Raw genomic sequence first — 19744 nt, 5'->3', positions numbered from 1 at the left:
CAATGAGCGGAGTCTCTAGGGTTGTTAATAAATGAAGTTAACATGTCTAGAATATGTCTTCATACATATGTCTGGCTACTTTCCGCTGCAAAATATTTTTGATGTTATATTATGTTATGTCGTACCTTGAGTCTTAAGAGAATGGTTTCTTGATGTATAACTTGAATTAATGATATTAATTAAGTCTTTATGTTGTCTTTCATAGACTGTTTAAATGAGTATTAATGAGTTTTTATGACGAGTTTTTTTAAGTTGAGTAAATTTTACGGTTCCAAATGACGCCCCTTTCTTCCCTTTATTCTTTAATCACATCCCTAATCATACATCACTCGGCTTAACTATCCTTAGTTAAGGTGGGCTGCGACAGAGTGGTATCAGAGCGAAGGAAAGCTCTGAATTAGAAGTCTTGAGTTTAGTCTAGAATGAGTCACTAGGCTAATACTTATTAACACCGAGAGCTCAGCGCACCATCACATCAGGCTCAACGAGGTATGAAAGAATTTCAAGGTTTAATTGTCATTAAATTTTGAAGAGTATGATGATGTTACATGTTGAATCATGAGATAGTTTATATCATATGATGTTTTATGTTGAGGGTGCATAATTATGAGTTATGAGTTTAAGTATAATAACATGATTAATGATGAGTTATTAGTATGCTGCAATGAGATATTGTACGATATGTTTGAGATGTTTTGTGATGCGAATTATTTGCGCACGCAACTTGAATGATACTTGAGAAAGTATTATGAGCCATTGTCTTTGGAGATGGCTTTGAGAGAGAATTGTTTGAGTTGTCTTACTGAGTCACGATGATTTAGATTAAGGGATCTAATATAATTGTTTAGAGAGGTTACCTATTAAGTAAAGATGGGACGAGATGAGAATTTAGATGTTTTGAGCTTGAGTTTTAAGAGAACAATACTACTTAGTATGAGTTTTGCTTAAGTTATGTTTTGTTTATTTCTGTTGCTTGAGCCGAGTAGAGTTAGTTCCTAGAGTCTCATTTAAGTTCTCCTTATAGGTTGGCCAGAACTGTTGGCACTGCACGAAAGTGGACTGCTGTGAGATCGAACTCATGGAAGATTTGATACGAGTACGAGGCGTACGGTATGTGGTACAGAGATACACTAGCAGATTTTCAACCACATTTTCATAGACTATGACAGGATGAAAGCCTTATGGTTGTTACTAGACTGGATGGCATCGTGCACCTAGTCCCCGTGCTACCAATCAAGTGGTAGGATTGAGCAAGGGAGAAAGCCTCTCAACATGATGGGACGTGTCGTCTTGAGCACTGGACCCACATGAGATGGGATTTGTTACAGATACCCAGATTTTCTATGCGGATCTACTGACCGGATGCCTATTTTCTACTAGGGGCTCCAGAAGAGTGTAGTAGATATCGAGTCGATCCTTGAGTATTAGTTACCGAAGATGATAAAATGATAAACGTTAAGGATGATGAGAAGGAGCCGATGGAGGCTAGAGTTGATATGGATGATGAGAAGGAGCCGATGGAGGCTAGAGTTGATGAGGATGAGAAGAGGAGCCGATGTAGGCTAGAGCTAAGGATGATCTGGAGAGGGTGGGCAGTACACCCTTGTTTTTGTTTAGTTTTCAATTACATTGCGATATATATAACTTACTTAGGAGACACTGGTACTTGAGCTCTTGACATGCTGATAGATAAGCATGCGAATATAGTACCCTACTGATGTTAGATAGATGGATGTTCCTAGTGTGCTAAAGTAGCAACTAAATGAGTTAACTGGTAGCAATTACCGTAGGAGGTCCAGACCGAGACATAGTACTATTAATGGTGTCGGCTTAGAAGAGACATCATGATAGATACTATGGTTTTTGTAGGGTTTATATGACCCATTTATGTAAGTTCTCTAAAACGAGGCATTCTACTGATGGATATATTTGGTGGACCAGAGTGGTCTTTTTGTTAGCAATTCGTGAGTGCTTATTGCTTTATAGATGAATGTTAAGGTGACCGTGAGGGTTTCCTTAGAGTTGAGTTAGTGAATTGAACTTGAGTTTCGAGGACGCTTAGAGTGTTGGTTGAGTTGAGTTTTTCCTTTTGTGATTACAAAATGCCTCAAAGATGTCATCAAGAATGTGATGTGAAGGATAGGCGAGATAATACTCCGCCACCACTACCGCAACATGAGAGAAGAGTTGAAAAATGTTGAACATTCGGAACACGAGTCTAGAACATAGGACCCAAAGATGAAGCTTTTAGCTTGCTGTTGCGAACATAAGTTTTCTTATGTATCGTATGTTGAGGGTTTCGAAGACCCAGAATTTTCAAGTTCAGGATAGTATTTCCCGTGTGACTGGGGGTGATTATGTTGGACCTGGCCAGTCCACATGATCCAAATCTCAGTAGATGTCCGGTATATAGCACTAAAATGGATTCACAATGAGATATGTTATTTTAAGTTTTAATAATTGATCCATTAGCGGGGAGAAATCCTGAGCCCGGCCGGTCATTCCTTTTTCCGCTATATGAAATAGTGGATTTCAGTAAGTCGATTCTTAGGAAATGTCGAATCAAACCATTTGCCCTTATTTCAACAAAAGAAGCACGAGCTTCTTGACTATAAGAACTTTTTTTGTCTTGGTCCCAATTCAATACTAAACAAGTCCGAACTAATTGAATATTTGTATCAGAAATTCCTCGAATTGGTTTACCATTGCGATAAAATAAATATCAACACCTAAACTAAAACAATAAACGAGACAAAGATTTACGTGGTTCGATCGTGAAGATCTATATCCACGGGTGGATTTTTGTGTGTTTTCCACTATGATTGAGAGTTTACATTTTACAATGAGTGAATGAATCCAAAGTCCCCTAAATTTATGATAGAACTATTATTTATAAGCATCCAAGCAAGCCTAAGGCCTTTGGACCCATTAACTTAAATAATTGGGCCTAAGCCCCTATTACATTAAGCAACGTTGAAAAGTCAGCGCAAGAAACAAAGACCGGACGATCTAACTCGGAGTAGCGTCGAGTTGTCGAGGCTGAGTTGTCAAAGCAGGAACATGGTTAAGCTGCTAAGATGATTCTCGGTTGATAAAATCAGCCCTGTCATGTCAGCGCAGTACTGAACTTCGAAATAACAATAATAATAACATTAAATACTACTACTAATAATAATAAAGAGATATTCTAGTACTGTTAAGCACAATGCTGGTGCACAATTTAGTCTTCATCACATTGACAGGATTTAGAATGAGATCTCGAGAAATTATTATTTTTAATTTATATTAATAATATTGTGCATTAAATATTTATTATACACTGCTTTGACTTCACGATGAGGATTAATAGAATATTCCAATAAATAGTTTCCTTTCAAGTGAATAGATTAAATGTGCAAAGTAATGATCATGGACTAATGAGACTAATTGATCAGTTTAATCATAACTCTGTAATTAGGTCACACCACTATGACCACAATTCTCTCCACCAGCTTTCTAATATACAAAACAAAAAGAGTCATACTTACCTTTTTTTTTTTCACGAAAAAGTTATATTTCACTTATTGAATCATCACATCATACATTTTCTACTATATTTACCTATAAATTATACTTTTATTCTATTTTTTTAATTAATAATGCATGTTTATTATACTTTTTTATACTAGCATTATCCCTACAAATTATACATTTATTATAGTTACAATAACTTTTTTTTTTTTTTGAAACGTTATAGTTACAATAACTTTGTTAAAAAAGCCTCTTCACCCTCAAAGGAGACTCTAGTTCTTGTTTGGTAAAAAAAATTAGAATAGTCCTTTGCAAAGCTAGCCTCCAAATTCCAATACCCTAAATTAGATTATGTCATGTCACTGTAATAGAAAAAACGTCACTTACGGCAGACAAATTGTCGTTTAATTTGGGTATATAGATCATTTAATTTTCTACTTATCCAGGACTATCGTTTAATAATTTGACGCATAAATAAATGATGGCACTTAATCATTGCGAATGCATTTCAATTTTCACCTTTGAGATTTAAAAAAATAGACCCTCTAATCCGTTTGCTTCATTCACCGTTCAAACTTCAAATCCCCAAACCAAATTTTTTACCAACACTCCCTCACACACCACCGCATTTCAAATTCATTCCACTGCGAATACTTTGAAAGCGATCTTCCATTTCTGGAGCTGCGAGGTTTCAATCCAGAGTAATTGCCAAGCTGGGATCTGGAAAACAACCTCTCTCTCCCATCCCTCTCTCTCTCATCTCTCCCCCTCTCTCTCTCACACACACACACACACGCAGAGTTTAATTGTTTTGGGAACTGGAGGTACATTGTATCTCTGCGGCAGACCTTTTGCAGATATCCCTCAAATTGTTTGTTTTCTTCTTCCCCGCTGCTCAAATCACCCTGGTCAGTTCAGATTTTTCAGCCCCAGACATAAGGAAGGGGAAGTGGAATTGGAAACTGACTCGGTCATTTCGTCGAACATGACGTGAGCGATTGAATTTACGCTGTATTCGATGGATGCGAATGTGGGCTGGCGTTTTTCTCCTGGGATCTGCCGCACTGTCTCCGAATTTCGCCGGTGAGGCGGACGTTGTGCTAGGGTTTTTACGCATTTTGATTTCCACTTTCGGAGTTCGAAATGACGACCACCACCAAACGTGCTTACAAGCTACGTATCCTTGTTGCGATGTTTCAAAGTTCATTTCCTTCTGTCCTGTCTTTTCACTCCTTCAGAAGTAATATATATATTTATGGAATTTGAGTAAGAAAACAGAAATGTAGTGCTCTACAGCGTATTTTGATTGGATCTTTAGTGTTATTCCAAATGTTTTCTTATTCTTTGATTTTCCAAGCTTTGCTACGTATGCTAGTCAAACTACATTCATTTGGTGAACATTTTTCTTGAGAATGATAATGGATCATATTCAAGATTCCTGCTAAATCTCAAGAAAATGTTAGCTCATAAATGTAACTCTTTGTTGCCAGAGATGAGTTTATGAAAGTAATACCGCTGCTTCTTCAACATATTTCTAATTATCTATCTATTTACATGTTCGATGCTCATGATTAGGTGAAACTGGCATAAGACTGATATGATGTTCAATGGAGAATAAAATGAACTAAATGATGTGAGTTGGACTTCATTGACCTTATATGACTGTTCAAAAGGCCTATGTCTCTATTTCCCATCACATGTAAAGCTTTTATTTTCTGTGTGTGGGAAATATGCAATATATGAAATTAAATCATGTGATAGTCATCTGACTAGTGGAGATTTAGTGGATCATATAACTTATGCTGGCGGGTGTCATGCATAATTTGTATGTACATAGGTATATACCTACACAAATTTTTCATAACTGAATCTAAACATTAACGGAGTTGAGCATTACTGGGTTTATTGCAGTCCAAGCTTTATATGTTACATAGTTATACGTACACGAATTTTTCATTAATTGAATCTAACATTAACAAAGTTGAGCATTAATTTTGGAACTATTTCATCTCTCTTGCATTTATTAAAAATAATGAAGCATTTGATGCTGTACTTTACGCTCCACTAGTTTGATGACACTACTAGTAATGAACATTGTCTCAACTTATGGCTCTTTCCTGAAAGAGCAATATCATTTTCAAGGAATAATTATCATAAACCATGTGGCAGTGTCATTTTTTTGGATACCTCAGCTGTGGACATATCATAAATCATTAAGAGGAAGCTTAAAAGTAAGCTAAATTTTGATTTGAATACCTTAACAAAAACTTGTCGCAGAGGAATTTGTAGCTCATTCTTTAAGTGTGAACTGCCTAAAGATCGGGAGGAAATCATCAAGGGTTCTCGTGACTGGAGGAGAAGATCATAAGGTCAATCTCTGGGCTATTGGCAAGCCCAACGCCATACTGGTCAGTTCAACTTTCGATTTTGCAATTTTTTCTTTTTCTTGCGTGGTTGAATGAGCTACACAAGATTGGTAATTCTCTCATATCCCCAAGTGAGTCTTGTCAGAGTTGTAGCTGCAATCTCTTGCAGGCCTTTTGGGTTTGTTTAATGGAAATTCCCTTTTTAAATTAAAATTTGAAATTTAACACAACATTATCTTGTAAGCAATGAGTTTTTTCAACTTTAATTGCTGTGGTTTCTTATTTCCTGTCCTTACAAGATCGCTGATGAAAATTCCAATGCTTTAGAGTCTGTCAGGCCATTCCAGTGGAATTGATTCAGTTAGCTTTGATTCATCGGAGGTTTTGGTTGCTGCTGGAGCAGCTAGTGGTACCATTAAGCTTTGGGATTTGGAGGAGGCTAAGAGTAAGCTTTCTTCTACTAGACTACTATGCAATTTATTGACATAGTTTAACAACCATGGGAAACCATTGGCTTTCCTCTGTTTGACCTTTTTCATATCTTTTACAGTCATACGCACCCTCACTGGTCACCGCTCCAATTGCATATCCTTGGACTTTCATCCCTTTGGAGAGTTCTTTGCATCTGGTTCCCTGGACACAAATCTCAAAATATGGGATATCAGAAGGAAGGGGTGTATACACACTTACAAGGGTCATACTCGAGGAGTTAACGCAATCAGGTTTACTCCTGATGGCCGGTGGGTTGTTTCTGGCGGAGAGGACAACACTGTGAAGGTTAAAATCTTCCATTTCATTTTTCTACCCTCAATACATGGTTGATTGATCTAGCATTCATAGATCTCAAACATCTTGTTTCTTCTTTTATCATGTTGATATTTGAATAATCTTGATTTATCTAATTCTGTTGCTGTCTTGTTTTGCTTTCTGTAAGTTATCAACATATGCGTCAATAAGTAGTTTGATAGTTTCTATCTGTGAAGGCAATCACTATCTATTTTCTATTAGATTCGTATAAGGTTTTACTAATTTTATTTTCCAGTTTATTCCTCTTTCAATTCCTTTTGGAGACAATTTAATATAAAACCCTTTTGTGCTGCAATACCGCACTCTGTACAAAATTTAGCTTAATCTCTGATTACTTTCTTTTCCTACAAATGCAGTTATGGGATTTAACTGCTGGCAAGCTTTTGCATGATTTCAAATGTCATGAAGGCCAAGTTCAATCCATTGATTTCCATCCACATGAGTTTTTGCTGGCAACAGGTATCTTTGTATTGTTTCATTTGCTAAAGTTATGTGGTCATAAGCTGTCTGCAATGTCTTGCTACTGTTAAATGCTATAATGGATAGAACAGGTGGAATGACTGTCCATTTAAATGCTCTGAAAAAAGAAAAACCAGATTACTCAGAATGTAGTAGCAATATTGATAGTCTAAACTGTAACTGATTCTATCAAGTGTATGGCCCTTTTTCTTGTTTCTGTTGGGAGGGGGGTGTGCAATATTCCAGGTGAACTATCATTAGCATTTTTGTTTAGGATAAGCAAAAGTAATGGAGCAAAAACTAAAAAAATATCTAATACAAAGTTATTTGATTTCTATTTTTTTAGTGAATATTCAATACTTATGCCTGTATATTTCTTCTTTCTTTTATTGTTAAACATTATGTGATAATGGCCATTGATTAACTCATCAAGAGATTTGCAAGTCATTGTGGATTCATAATGTGGTTCTTCAGATTGTTATGGTAATGCATCTTTAGGTAGTGCATCCGATCTGTACTTTCATCTAGCCCTGGTGTCCTAAGAGAGAATCATGACATTTTAATTGAAGTTTATTCTCAGTATGTAACTGAAAAAAGAAATGAAGAATATAAAACTGATAATCAAGAAATAAAAAGAGGAACATGTATTAAGATGACATTAGGGTTTACATAATGCAAATATTCTATATTCAATACACAATGCCGGGATAACTCCTAAGCACAATCCTTTTGTTTTGTTTGCTTTTTTGTGTATCCTTTTTCCTTGGGATAAGAAACATAAAATTTTATTCAAAATAAAGTAAACAAGCGGACAATCATCCCTATCATTGCAAACTCCCCGTGATACTTGACCTTTTTTTTCCATGATGCATCCTCCTACATTGTGCGAAAGGTTGTGCGAAAGGTTTCATTGGCTGTATGTGTCAAACCCACTGTTAGTCTAATTCCTGCAGGCACCAACCTTTGAGAGAAGGATTTTTGGGTAACATCTTGTAATACACTGCTGTCAAGCAACTTATCCAACAAAACAACCATGAGAAGACTCAGACCTTCTAAGTACTGAAACCTTTCAAGTTCCAAGTGGCTTTAAACAATTGAAAAGGAGGGTAAGAATGTTCAGGAAGGAAAGATTTCAGCAAGAAATAATGAGAAAAGACACCTGATGAATCTCAAAGACACCTCTTCACATCCTCATCATCCCTAAAGAGTTAACTCCATCCAAAAATCAATTGATAACGTTCACTCCTTTTAATTGTAAAGAAAATGAATATCCCAGGGAGTGGTGGGATTGGGAGAGGAATCAGCACGGGATGATGCTAAAGAGGCAATGGATTTGTGATGCTAAAGAGTACAATGATGGGAACCAAGTTGCCATAACATTATGATGGATCCAGACATCTTCCCAAAAAACTACACTTTATTTCCACTTCTTTCTTTGACCTTAATTGTTTGATGGAACATTGGATAAACTCTGGACACATCTCCACAACTTTTTGTAGGTGGTTATAAAGCAAGATTCATGTCACACTTGTTCTCCTACAAGGCATATTTTTTAACTTCTTGGAGAGTTGATAAGTTTACGTTTCACAGCTAGTCCCTTGAAAGTTACGAGTATTTATAGCGGTGTCAAGTCTAAAGCATGTTGTCTGGTGTTAATTAAAGGAAGAAATAGATGTGTAAAGATGATTGTAACTATTGTTCTCGAGGTCATGCATTCATCTTCCCATAGGAGTTACTTAGCATCAAACAATGGAGTCTGCTCCATTTATCTGAAACATTCAATCATATTTAAGTTAAAATCCTGTTGTCATTGATGAGTCTGTTGCCCCTTATAGTGGTTTGCATTAGGGTTTACTTTATGGTTTTTAACTTCCTAAACCGACTACTAATTATTGAATGAAAAATTGCAATTTCATTTATTTTGTTTCTTTTTGGTTGTATTGTGCAATGGGCGTGTTGCCTGTGCACTCAAGAGAGGTTAGCTTTTCTTAGTTTTGCATTTCCATTTCTTATTCATATTACTGTCATCAAATATTGCTATATTTTCTGAATTTGCTTTGCTTTTAATTCTCTGGCAGGCTCAGCTGACAGAACTGTTAAATTCTGGGATCTTGAAACTTTTGAGCTAATTGGTTCAACTGCACCTGAGGTTTCTGAATATATAATCACTGATTCCTCCTCCAATTGTTCTTTGCAGCATACCTACCAATCTCCCATATCTTTTTCTCTGTAACTTAGACCAGCATTACTATTCTTGACTGAGCTTTGAGTAATTATTGTTAAATTGTTACAAATCCAGACCACTGGAGTGCGCTGTATGACCTTCAATCCTGATGGGAGAACCCTTCTTTGTGGCTTGCATGAGAATTTGAAAGTATGCTCTTTATGTTTTGGTTATTTCCAAGGTATATATTAGGCTTCTGTCTGGCCCATCTAATACTCTATTCTTCTATTTTTTCTTGGTGGTAGGTTTTCTCATGGGAACCGATCAGAAGTCATGATACTGTAGACGTGGGGTGGTCTAAATTATCAGACATGAATGTCCATGAAGGAAAGCTTCTAGGATGCTCTTATAATCAGAGTTGTGTTGGAGTTTGGGTTGTAGACATTTCGGTATGAGTAACAAAGTTATAGTCGTAAAACCTTCATCTTGTTTGATGTCCAAACTCCTGAACGTTATTCTACCTTGTGATAATACCAGCGGATTGAACCATATGCAATCGGCAAGACTGCTCGATTAACTAGTGATACTGATGCAAAATCGAATTCTGGTGGTTCATCTGTAACCACAGAGGATAATGTGAAGGCCAATTTGGGCAGGCTTTCTATTTCAAATAATGCTGATCCGGTGAAGGAAACTAGATCTCTCACGAGGCTCTCTGTCCCACAGAATTCAGATAAGGATTCCAAATCAAGTGCATGTAAGCCTTATTTTGTGGTCTGTTGTTCAACTCCCCCCCCCCCCCACACACACACCAAAAAAAAAACAAACTAAATGTTCTTTTACCTGCTGATTGAAGCTACTCCAAGCACTCCTCAAAAGTCAAATTTCAGTGTTGTTCCAAAGACAATGCAGATCACTGCACCAGCAATTTCCAGTGCAACAAACCCAAAGCGGCAAGCCGCAAAGGCCCAATCAACAGCGAATATCTTATTCAACAGATCTGATGTAATACCTGTGATTGTGCCAAGAAATAATCCAAGAGCTGAGCAAGCTACTGAGTTTAGAAAAGAAGATGCTCCAGTTAAAGCTGTACCTTTACATTCACAGTCCAAAACTTCTGACGTTCGTAAAATTATCAGCCCCGGAGATGTTTTTGAGAGGACAAATATTCCTACTCAGTCAGATAATGAGCTCCCAAAGTCCATGGATTCGAATGTCCCGGATAGAACTTTTAGTGCATCAATTAAGAACTCAATAAGCGGACTTGCTGCAGACAGAAAAGTCAGAGATGATAAACCTATGATTTCAAGAAGAGTTGATACAAATGCTGCTATTGATACCCTTGCCAGATATCAGCATGAAAATTGTATGTGGCCCTTTCACATTTTGTTTCTTATCATTTTGAGTAATTCTACGTTATTGTCTTATTGCAAACCTTTTCTGGAGTAGCATTTCCTCCTGTAGCTAGGATTTGTGTACTCTTCTAATGTGGACTAGTTGACGAGAGGAGAATAAGTTCTTAGGAGTAGATTTACAAAGAAGGAAAGCTGGTTGAGTGCTTCACATATTATTAGAATGATATTGATTCCATGGGTAATGAAAATGAGTTATGGTGAAGGAGGCGCCATTTTTGGAAGGGTTGTAGATGTTCCACATGCAGTAGCTAAATTTTGTATTTCTAAATCTGTTAAATAAGAATCTGCTATTATTTTCAAAATCTAAAAGCTCTTCAGCATTTTCATGCAATCTGAAACACAGATCTAGGTGGAGAGGCTGTCTATTTAAATCTGCAATCTTCCTCAAATTGAAGCTGATCCATAATTATAGTATAAGAAAAACAATTTTATTGAGATTCCAGGGCTTTTATATCGACAGAGTGCAGTAATTATGATTGTCGAAAATAAGAGATGAATCTGGTTTTTACTTTATGGTAAAAGTTGAAGAAACTACTTCAAGGATTCTGTACCTTCCTAATGTTCTAGGATACAAATAGTTGAAACTGATGTAGCTTTTTTATACAGATGAATATCGAGGAAATAATATGAATATGGAAGCATCTCATGTTGAAGGTCAAAAGGGAGGTATAGCACATCTGATTCTCTCTAACTGGTACTACTTATATATCAGGGTTCTGCGGCCTTATGAACACTAACTCATTACCCTTAATGAAACTAGGTAGACCACATCTGATTCTCTCTAACTGGGAACAGAAAGGAAGAAGTTCTTACCGTCCAGGTCTTGCTTCAAGCAATATCTCCGGGAGATCAAATGCTGTAAGTACACTTACTTTTTCTATGGATCTTGGGCATGTATAGTTTGCTTTCCAACTTTTGTTTATAACCAAGCACACTACGTATTCTATTTGCGTGTCTCTGATCTTGATAGGAGGTGTGTTTTGCTTTGTTGTTTTCTTTTTTTACTTAGCAAATTGACATTCAAACACTTTGGCTGATTATTAATCCCAATCACCAAGATATATTGATTTTGCTAATTTAAACTTGTTTTGGTTCCCCACATGTTAATATTACCATGTTGTTCTTCCTTGTTATCATCTAATTTCGTAGCTGGTAATCTCCTGAAATTGTAATCATTATCTATTTTATAATACCCTAGCTTTTGCAGAAGCACCTACCTAAAGTCTCAATTCTCATGCTTGACGTGTGCAGTCTATGTCTATGTGAAACATTTTTAAACCATAATAATTCTTGAAAGAATTCGGTAGTCTACTAGGTTCAGCTCTTGATGGTTCTGTGCTGATTTCTCTAATTAGCTCTTAATATGTTCTACGAGCAGCTTGAGATGCTTACTGATCATTTTTTTCTATGATTGACTGTGATGTTTGTTAATATCTTCCATGCCAGAGAAGCTATCCTTCAGCTGATGAAAACGAGTCAGTCTCTGCTAGTGAAGAAGATACTATAGCTGATTTGATAGAACAACACGATCAATTTGTTGGCTCAATGAGGTCTCGATTAGGCAAACTGCAGGTATTTTGCTTCATTATTATCTTCCATTATAATTGTGATAATGCTACTGCATTTACGAATAGTTTCAAGTAGAGAGTTGCCATTTTTCCTTAATAAAGTTATATGACTACAGAATAGAATATGCTTGTTCATAATATCTGATCAGAAGCAATCTGTGGGGCCGTTAAGTTGTCACATTATATTAAACCTCACATAACCATAGTTTTTTTTTTTTTTTGAAGAACCACATAACCATAGTTAGTCCAATGGTAATTCAGTTGTCTAGAAGTACGAATTATATCTTAGTAGTTACTGCTTATTGGATTTAGCACATGGGGATTACTTCCTGATTTTCCTGCCAAAGACTACGTTGCATGGCTTCTAGCAACTTAGTTCACTCATTATGTGCTATTTCAGTTCAAGGTTTCGACTTTTTTGGATCATCTGCTCCAGATAACCCCCCATAGATTCTTGATAATAATGCCTATCTAATATTTTGTCCTGTTGAGATTGTTGTAGGTTAGCAGTGACAAAGTTCTATACAATTGTTAATTGTGCCTGGTTTTCTTCATTGCCAGGTGGTCCTTAACTACTGGCAGAGGCATGATATCAGAGGGGCTCTTAGTGCAATCAGCAAAATGGGCGATCAAAGTGTGAGTACTATACTTATATCTATTACTGTTGGACAATAGATGAGACCTGTTATGCAATTAGCAGATTAGTCATTCTTCTTCTCTTTCTAATTCTCCTCAATCGTACTGCAGGTGCTTGCTGATGTAATGAGCCTTTTGGCAGAAAAAACTGATATTGTCACATTAGATATTTGTTCATGTCTTTTGCCACTCCTGACGGGACTTGTGGAAAGTGATATGGATAGGTGAGCAGATCTATAGTAATTCTTAGCACTATGGCATCATCTTAATCTTGTGTTTCTCTTATGTTCTGACTTGTAGATAGATGTTATACCTCAAAAGTTACCTTCTTAGCAACTCAGTGCTGTTGTTTGTTGAAATGGCAGAAAATAATAAAGGAATATTTTACCCTAACATTATTGACCAATTAACGTCTTGCCATTTCTTTACTCGAGTTTCATGGGATCTGTATACTAGTTGAAATGTGTCAGCGGATGGTAATTTCTGCAAGACCAAGCAAACCTATTCTAAGTTTCTTACCATTTGAAGGATAGAAAAGCATGGTATTAGTGTGATGAATGTTGATGATAGAGTAGGTACTGAGTGAGAATGAGCTAACTACAATTTCATTAGTTTCCTTGGTGCTGTGAACCATCTATCTGTCTGAGCCTATAGTGTCACGTGACTTGATCCTCCTGAGCCCTTTTTTTCATTGTTATTTAAATAAAGCACAAAAGCCTTTGCCACTCTATATTTCTTTCCAGATATGGCATCAGGTCTTTGTTTTAGGATTATATTGTTGAAACTCAAGACAGTATTTGGAGCAATTAGAAAATCATAATATCTCTCTAATTTATTACTATTATATTATTGATTTGATTTCTACATTCTCATTTATCACCTCCACCTTACCTCATATAGGAGCTCACTTTTATATGAAATCAGAAGTGGCTTTAGGTATCTATCGTTGGCCAAACCACATTATATCCTTTTGTTCTTCTTTGTCTCTTCATTTATTTATATAAATCAAAATTTATTTATTTATTATGATATGTACATCTCACCAGCAGAAATATATACTAACGTAGGGCTTAAAAACCTAGCATCTACTTCTAATAAGTGATAAGCTCCAGGCTTTTTACTGTTGGGCCTTCTAGGTTATGTTTGAGTATCAGGATGAGTACGACTGGCATGGTGATATGTCTTGAAATTTTTATCTTCATTCAGTTGTTTTCGTGTCTTGGAATAAGAACACTAACAGCTGCTGGTGGTCTTGTCAAAACTGGCACCTCTATCCTGTAGGCATCAAGATATTGCATTGGATATGCTCATAAAATTGGTGAGAGTATTTGGCTCTGTTATTTACTCTTCACTGTCAGCACCTGCATCCGTTGGTGTAGACATCGAGGCAGAGCAAAGGTCCGGCTGTTTCTTCTTCAATAGCTATCTGTAGCTTATAGCTTATTCTTGCAATCACTGTTCTGTTTCCACTATTATTTGCAATTTTGCATAATCTATTGTATAATTATTATCTTCAAACTATCTCACTGAAAGATCTACCGTTGCTTCTGTTGCCTCAAGGCTGGAGCGTTGCAATCTCTGCTATGTGGAACTTGAGAAATTAAAATGCTCCCTTCCTGCACTTTCAAGGTATGTTTTTCTCATGAAAATACGGCTTCATATTGGTGCAAACTTCCAATATCTGTCTGCTGTTTTGTTTTGCAGAAGAGGGGGTAATATCGCCAAGTCTGCACAGGAACTGAATCTGGCACTTCAGGAAGTTTCATGAGTATCTAATGCTCACAATATATCAGCACCTAGGCAGACAGGTTCAGATGGTATTGCTTTCAGGGGACTGCAGATTCTGGATCTGTGGAAGTGCCGTGATTTGTATGCTTGAAAGATGAAAGTGCTGGAAACTCATGTAAATTCGTGCTCAGTGGGATTACTGACCCGATTCTTTATCTTAACTTAAAGTTAGGCGATGGACAACCTGGTTGCTGCCACTCAAAATCAGTTAGTGGCTGAAGCCTCATCAGTGGACGCAGATCCATCTTACTGCTTTGTTGTCTTAACCCAAATGTCAACTTGTTATTCTTGAGTGAAGTTGATGGTAGTTTAGAGAGATTTGTACAAACGTGATTCTGTCTAAGGGCATAAAAGCGAGTTTGCTTTGTATGATGTAAGAGTGTTTGAGTTTTGACATGTATTTTGGCGTTTACCACTGAGAAATATCTGCTGTATCCTCGAGCAATAACCTTTACCAATCTCCTAAATATATATATACCAATCTTCATTGGGCTATATTTTATTTTGTTTTGCCTCATTAGCTCAGGTGTGTAATGTAACATTGCCTTGTATACATTACGAGACATGGAGATGTTCTATGAAATTCATGGGTTTTTTGTCCGCCACCCAATGTGATGTAGTTTGATATTCAGCTTCTCCTGATTCTTTTATCTACTAATGGATGTCATAGCATGAGATTTGATGATGTTCATTGTTCGATTTGGGATTTACTCTTTGATCAATGCACTAAGTTGAAATAACTTTGGCAGCCTGAAAGTCGATACAAGCACAACCTCATTTATAGTTTGTAGAAATCATATTTAACTTAATTCTTTGTTGTAAGTGAACATCCATTTGAGTAAATGATAATGATCCCACATAAACACGCCGAAATAATACTAGTTATTTGTTTGATAAAAATGTTTGTGGGAAGCCCTTATTAAAAGCAACTCTTACACACAAAATGGCATATTATCCCTCAAGAAATGGGCTTGAGTATGTACATCTTGCATGCATGAGAATCCACTGTTGCTGTCAATATATCCACAAATCTTTGCTTCAATGTCTTGTGCTGCCAGAGGTCTCTTGCAATCACAGTGCTGCTCGGAGGGATGCCGATGTCGTCCCAACGAGCAGTCATCACCCTACGCACTGCCCCCCGGTTCAGCAGCACCACCGCTACTCTGTACCCAGAAAGAGCCCCTGCCCACACCTATGGAACAAAGCCCAACACCACCATTACTATTCTGTTTTATGACTTTCCAAAGATGTCGCTCATTACTACTGTATGTAAACAAGAATGTACCTCTAGATCTCCCTCCATTCTGACCTTCTTCCCTTGAACACCTAGCTTATCTGCAAACAATGGCACCACAACTCTTAACAAACTAGGCCAACTGAGGATTGGGAACTAAGGTTCGGTGGTTTTTGGTTACCTTGGTTAACGTCGATCACCTCCTTATTTGATATGATTTCCATTGTTTCTTTACTCACATTTCTCACATCACAACCAATAAGAAGTGGAGCCTAGGAATGATAGGGCAAGCATGAAACATCGGTACAAATATAGCCACAAAGAAAAATTATCTTTGGTTGAGAAAAAATACCTTGGAAACTGCCCATAAACTGAAATGGACTATATACTCATCTTTGGTCATTCCTCCATTGCCAATCTCAAGCATGTCAGGGTCTGTAGACAACAAAGCCATTTTCAAACAGACATCAATTTTCTAGGTTTTTCTCAAATTAGGTCTATACTCTGTAGGTTGTGTGTAAGGTTAGAATGTGGGCTGTAGTGTACTAACCATTCCAGCCACCCGGTCTGGCATAATCTGCATAGACCTCGTTCTGGTCTGCTCGAGAGATCATGCTGTAACAGAACCAGAATACGCGAAGAACAATCTCAGAGATGCAAAACAACACTACAACAGTAAAGAGACAATCATACCTGTCCCAATTATCAGCAATGTCGTTTGTGGTTCTCCAACTGTTTCCCACGCTAGCACCCCACAAGGCCGGGTGCATATCTCCCCTAGTTCAGTGATAGGAGAATCATAAAGTTTGCAAGGAAGCAGAACTGTTATGGTAGGCATTAAAATTGTAGAGATACAAGAAAGATACCATTCACATAGCGAGAAAAAAATAGGGCGGCCAGCATTCATGAGAGCTCTTGTCATGACAGGATATCTAAACAAGGAGAACCAACGCTCAGCAAGGAAGCAAAATCATGTGAAAGATAACAGTGGTGTTTGAAATGTGCTTTTGCTTACCTGACTAGTGGCTTTGATCCATCGTTGTTACAGTTATCATACTTGAGATAATCTATGCCCTGCAGACAAGGAAGCTCAAAGAACTCAACGTTCCAATAGTCTACTCATTTTTAGGCTAATTATAAGAGAACACTAGTATCACGTGACATAGAAATTGCCACCAGAAACAACCAAAATCGTATTGTTTACCCATGAAGCAAAGGTTTTGGCGTCTTGCTCCTCATGCCCAAGTGAACCAGGCATTTTATTGCTACAAGTGAAATAGCTGCAGGAGAATATTATGCATTTGCATCAGATGCATATATATTCATACAAACACACACATACACATCATTTCAAGAATCAAAATTACCCAGCATCGGAGTATATTCCCAACTTAAGTCCCTTGCTATGGACGTAGTCAGCCAAAGCCTTGAGACCAGAAGGAAATGTGGAATTCTTAGGCACTAGATTACCCTGAAATACAATTCCCACTAAGTAAACAAGAAAGCCACAGACAGCCATTGTCATCAATATTAGCTATAAACAGTAGAAAACACTGCAAAAGTTTGTGAACCTTATCGTCCCGAGAGATTTCAGCCCAGCAATCATCTGAAGACAGGGTTACAGAAAGTTTCTCAATCAGATAATTGAGCAGTAAAGGCAATGAGGTGTGAGAATTTGGAACTCTGAACATTAAAACCTACCAATGTTAACGAATTTATATCCGAGATTCGCAAGGCCAGTTGAGATAAGAGCATCAGCTGATAAACAAAGAAACCTCACTAAAAAATTGCATTCCCTTACTGTGAGAACAATGAAACAACAAAATGAAAGAATTGCAAACCAGTTTCTTTAATCATCTTCTCATCAATAAAACAGTTGAAATGGTTCCAACTATTCCACCTGAAACAGATCAATTAATTAATTAATTAATTAAAAAAGTGCAAGTAATGCTTATTGATGTAACATTCCAACAAATAGAAAAAAAATCCAAACACTATTAGGATAAGGTTGAAGAAAACAGAGAAAAACTTCAGGCAAGTAAGAAACAGAGTAGCTGCGCATAACAAGAAGATTAACCCAAATGAAAAAACCCTATTTATGAGGGAGAGAGAGAGAGAGAGAGGGGTTACCCCATAGGCGGAGTAGCGGCGAGGCCGTTAGCCAGCAGAGCGCGTCGGCTTAAGCTATCAGCATTAACGGTAACAGTTATGGTTAGCAGCAGCAGCAGCAAGAAGGTAATCGAGCATGGCGGAAGTGATGATGCCTCCATAGCTGAGCCTGAGAGTAGCAATACTGCTTAGTGCTTAACAACACACACACACACTAACACTGCAAACTGCGATGCTGACTATATAACTTCAAACAATGCAATATGATTACAAAACAAGGTTTCAGAATACTGAGAGATACAATGGAGTTAAGTTCATTTCAAGCAATAATGCGTCTCTATCTCCATCTCAGATTGGGCCCACCTTCACATTCGTCTTCTTCTTTCCTTCTGCTGATGTGGTTATACTTTTCTATGCAATCAAGTTAAATCGATTTTTTTGAAAAAAATTAAATTGATTACATGATTTCAACTAGCTTCGACGTCACTAATTAAATGGTTTACACAAATTTGGCTGGGTTTCAATAATTGTTTCAAGATTAGTAGGCTAGGTAGGGCCTAAACAAATGTATTTATTTATTTATTTGTGGTGGAATTCAACAATTTCGATGAGTTTGATCTTTGAATTTTGGTTAATTTCATTAATTAGGTCGGTCGTCTAAAACTAATGTATTCTGAATTTGTGATACGTGTCTGTGATGATATTTCAAAAGTAGTTAGCATATTAATAAATTAGCAAACCATCCGAATATCTCCAAGGATTACAATCATAATTAAGATTAAAACTCACTATAAACAATGGCAAAATTAAAGCATTCAAAGACTATTTTTTAAAAGATTTTAGGTTCAAAATTAAAGCATTCAAAGACTATTTTTTAAAAGATTTTAGGTTCAATTCAATCTACATGCGAATATTTTTCCTGTGGTATAAAGGTTATATCTATACATGCGTGTTACTTATTTGATTATATAATATTTATCTCTTGTAATTCTAAAAAAGAAAAAGTAATTATAAACAATATCAACACATAACATTCGAGAACCACCCACATGCCCTAGTTATTTTATATGAAGCTCAACACCCTTTTCAAATAAGATTTGATGATATTTCATTAAAAACTAACCTTGAATTACTTCGTCAAAAACCTCTCATCTATAACGTAAAAACAAAAGACATATTTTGCAATAAAAACATGTTTCTAATTAAAACGTAAATGTAACTATTTTACATATCTAATCAATCAATAATGATCTTTTAGCCGTACAACAACCATGATTTGAACAAGGGTCATATCACACCCACTTATTCTATAATCAAAAGCTAACCAATCAAAGGAGTGGAATTATTAAATTTATTTTGGTCGAAGGGCATCGAATTAACAAGATTCCGCGAAGCTGTCAAAAGTAAAGCCAGGTCATATATATTGAATAAATGCGTAACATCTATCGCTTTTATGTACGATTTCACGTGTTCTAAGAAATGGGAATTCTATTAAATTTTACTTTTGCATATCTTTATTTTTTAAGAAAATCTTATAATTCTTGTGAATTTCGCAAGCAAAATTTTATAGATTTCTCACTTCCTTTAAAACGCTGCAATCACTCTTAGATGTGATAAAGATGTCGCAAGTATTCGACTTGCTAAGAAAGACCAGTCAAGAATAAAAAATACTATATCCGTTCATGAAA

The 19744-nt window shown here is 36.6% G+C and overlaps 2 protein-coding genes across 4 annotated transcripts; one reads left to right on the top strand and one right to left on the bottom strand.

The window, feature by feature from the left end:
• The first annotated feature begins 4009 nt into the window (after positions 1 to 4009).
• Positions 4010 to 15318, top strand: LOC130992995 (katanin p80 WD40 repeat-containing subunit B1 homolog KTN80.4-like). Of its 2 annotated transcripts, XM_057917716.1 has the most exons (18): positions 4010 to 4687; positions 5788 to 5918; positions 6204 to 6321; positions 6427 to 6653; positions 7040 to 7142; positions 9221 to 9291; positions 9442 to 9516; positions 9612 to 9755; positions 9844 to 10063; positions 10163 to 10672; positions 11328 to 11387; positions 11482 to 11579; positions 12168 to 12293; positions 12851 to 12925; positions 13037 to 13149; positions 14207 to 14323; positions 14486 to 14554; positions 14630 to 15318. In XM_057917716.1, the coding sequence occupies exons 1-18, from the start codon at positions 4654 to 4656 to the stop codon at positions 14691 to 14693; spliced, it is 2355 nt and encodes a 784-aa protein (XP_057773699.1). In that variant the 5' UTR covers positions 4010 to 4653; the 3' UTR covers positions 14694 to 15318. The 2 variants fall into 2 exon arrangements, with proteins under 2 accessions (XP_057773699.1, XP_057773698.1); XM_057917715.1 differs by having other exon boundaries at positions 4015 to 4687; positions 14486 to 15318.
• A 228-nt stretch (positions 15319 to 15546) lies between these two features.
• LOC130992996 (alpha-galactosidase 1-like) lies at positions 15547 to 18684 on the bottom strand. 2 transcript variants are annotated; one of them, XM_057917718.1, is made up of 15 exons: positions 18420 to 18684; positions 18078 to 18225; positions 17789 to 17847; positions 17649 to 17705; positions 17519 to 17553; positions 17315 to 17418; positions 17152 to 17227; positions 16963 to 17021; positions 16814 to 16879; positions 16641 to 16724; positions 16498 to 16562; positions 16300 to 16382; positions 16129 to 16219; positions 15999 to 16048; positions 15547 to 15905 (listed from the first exon to the last, which is right to left on the bottom strand). In XM_057917718.1, the coding sequence occupies exons 2-15, from the start codon at positions 18215 to 18217 to the stop codon at positions 15672 to 15674; spliced, it is 1203 nt and encodes a 400-aa protein (XP_057773701.1). In that variant the 5' UTR covers positions 18218 to 18225; positions 18420 to 18684; the 3' UTR covers positions 15547 to 15671. The 2 variants fall into 2 exon arrangements, with proteins under 2 accessions (XP_057773701.1, XP_057773700.1); XM_057917717.1 differs by having other exon boundaries at positions 18358 to 18538.
• Positions 18685 to 19744: the final 1060 nt, after the last annotated feature.

This window comes from Salvia miltiorrhiza, chromosome 7 (assembly GCF_028751815.1).
Source record: "Salvia miltiorrhiza cultivar Shanhuang (shh) chromosome 7, IMPLAD_Smil_shh, whole genome shotgun sequence".
Lineage (NCBI taxonomy): Eukaryota > Viridiplantae > Streptophyta > Magnoliopsida > Lamiales > Lamiaceae > Salvia > Salvia miltiorrhiza.
Note: the sequence above shows the minus strand (reverse complement) of the source record. Positions and strands in the feature narration are given on the sequence as shown.

Excerpts from the sequence above, each read along its gene's own strand:
- LOC130992995 (XM_057917715.1), top strand. The coding sequence starts at position 4,654 with ATGACGACCACCACCAAACGTGCTTACAAGCTAC. Across the intron at positions 6,322-6,426 it reads GGATTTGGAGGAGGCTAAGA|TCATACGCACCCTCACTGGT; the intron begins GTAAGCTTTCTT and ends TATCTTTTACAG. Across the intron at positions 9,756-9,843 it reads TTTGGGTTGTAGACATTTCG|CGGATTGAACCATATGCAAT; the intron begins GTATGAGTAACA and ends TGATAATACCAG.
- LOC130992996 (XM_057917718.1), bottom strand. The coding sequence starts at position 18,217 with ATGGAGGCATCATCACTTCCGCCATGCTCGATTACCTTCTTGCTGCTG. Across the intron at positions 16,563-16,640 it reads ATTGCTGATAATTGGGACAG|CATGATCTCTCGAGCAGACC; the intron begins GTATGATTGTCT and ends GTTCTGTTACAG. Across the intron at positions 16,049-16,128 it reads GGTGATCGACGTTAACCAAG|ATAAGCTAGGTGTTCAAGGG; the intron begins GTAACCAAAAAC and ends CATTGTTTGCAG.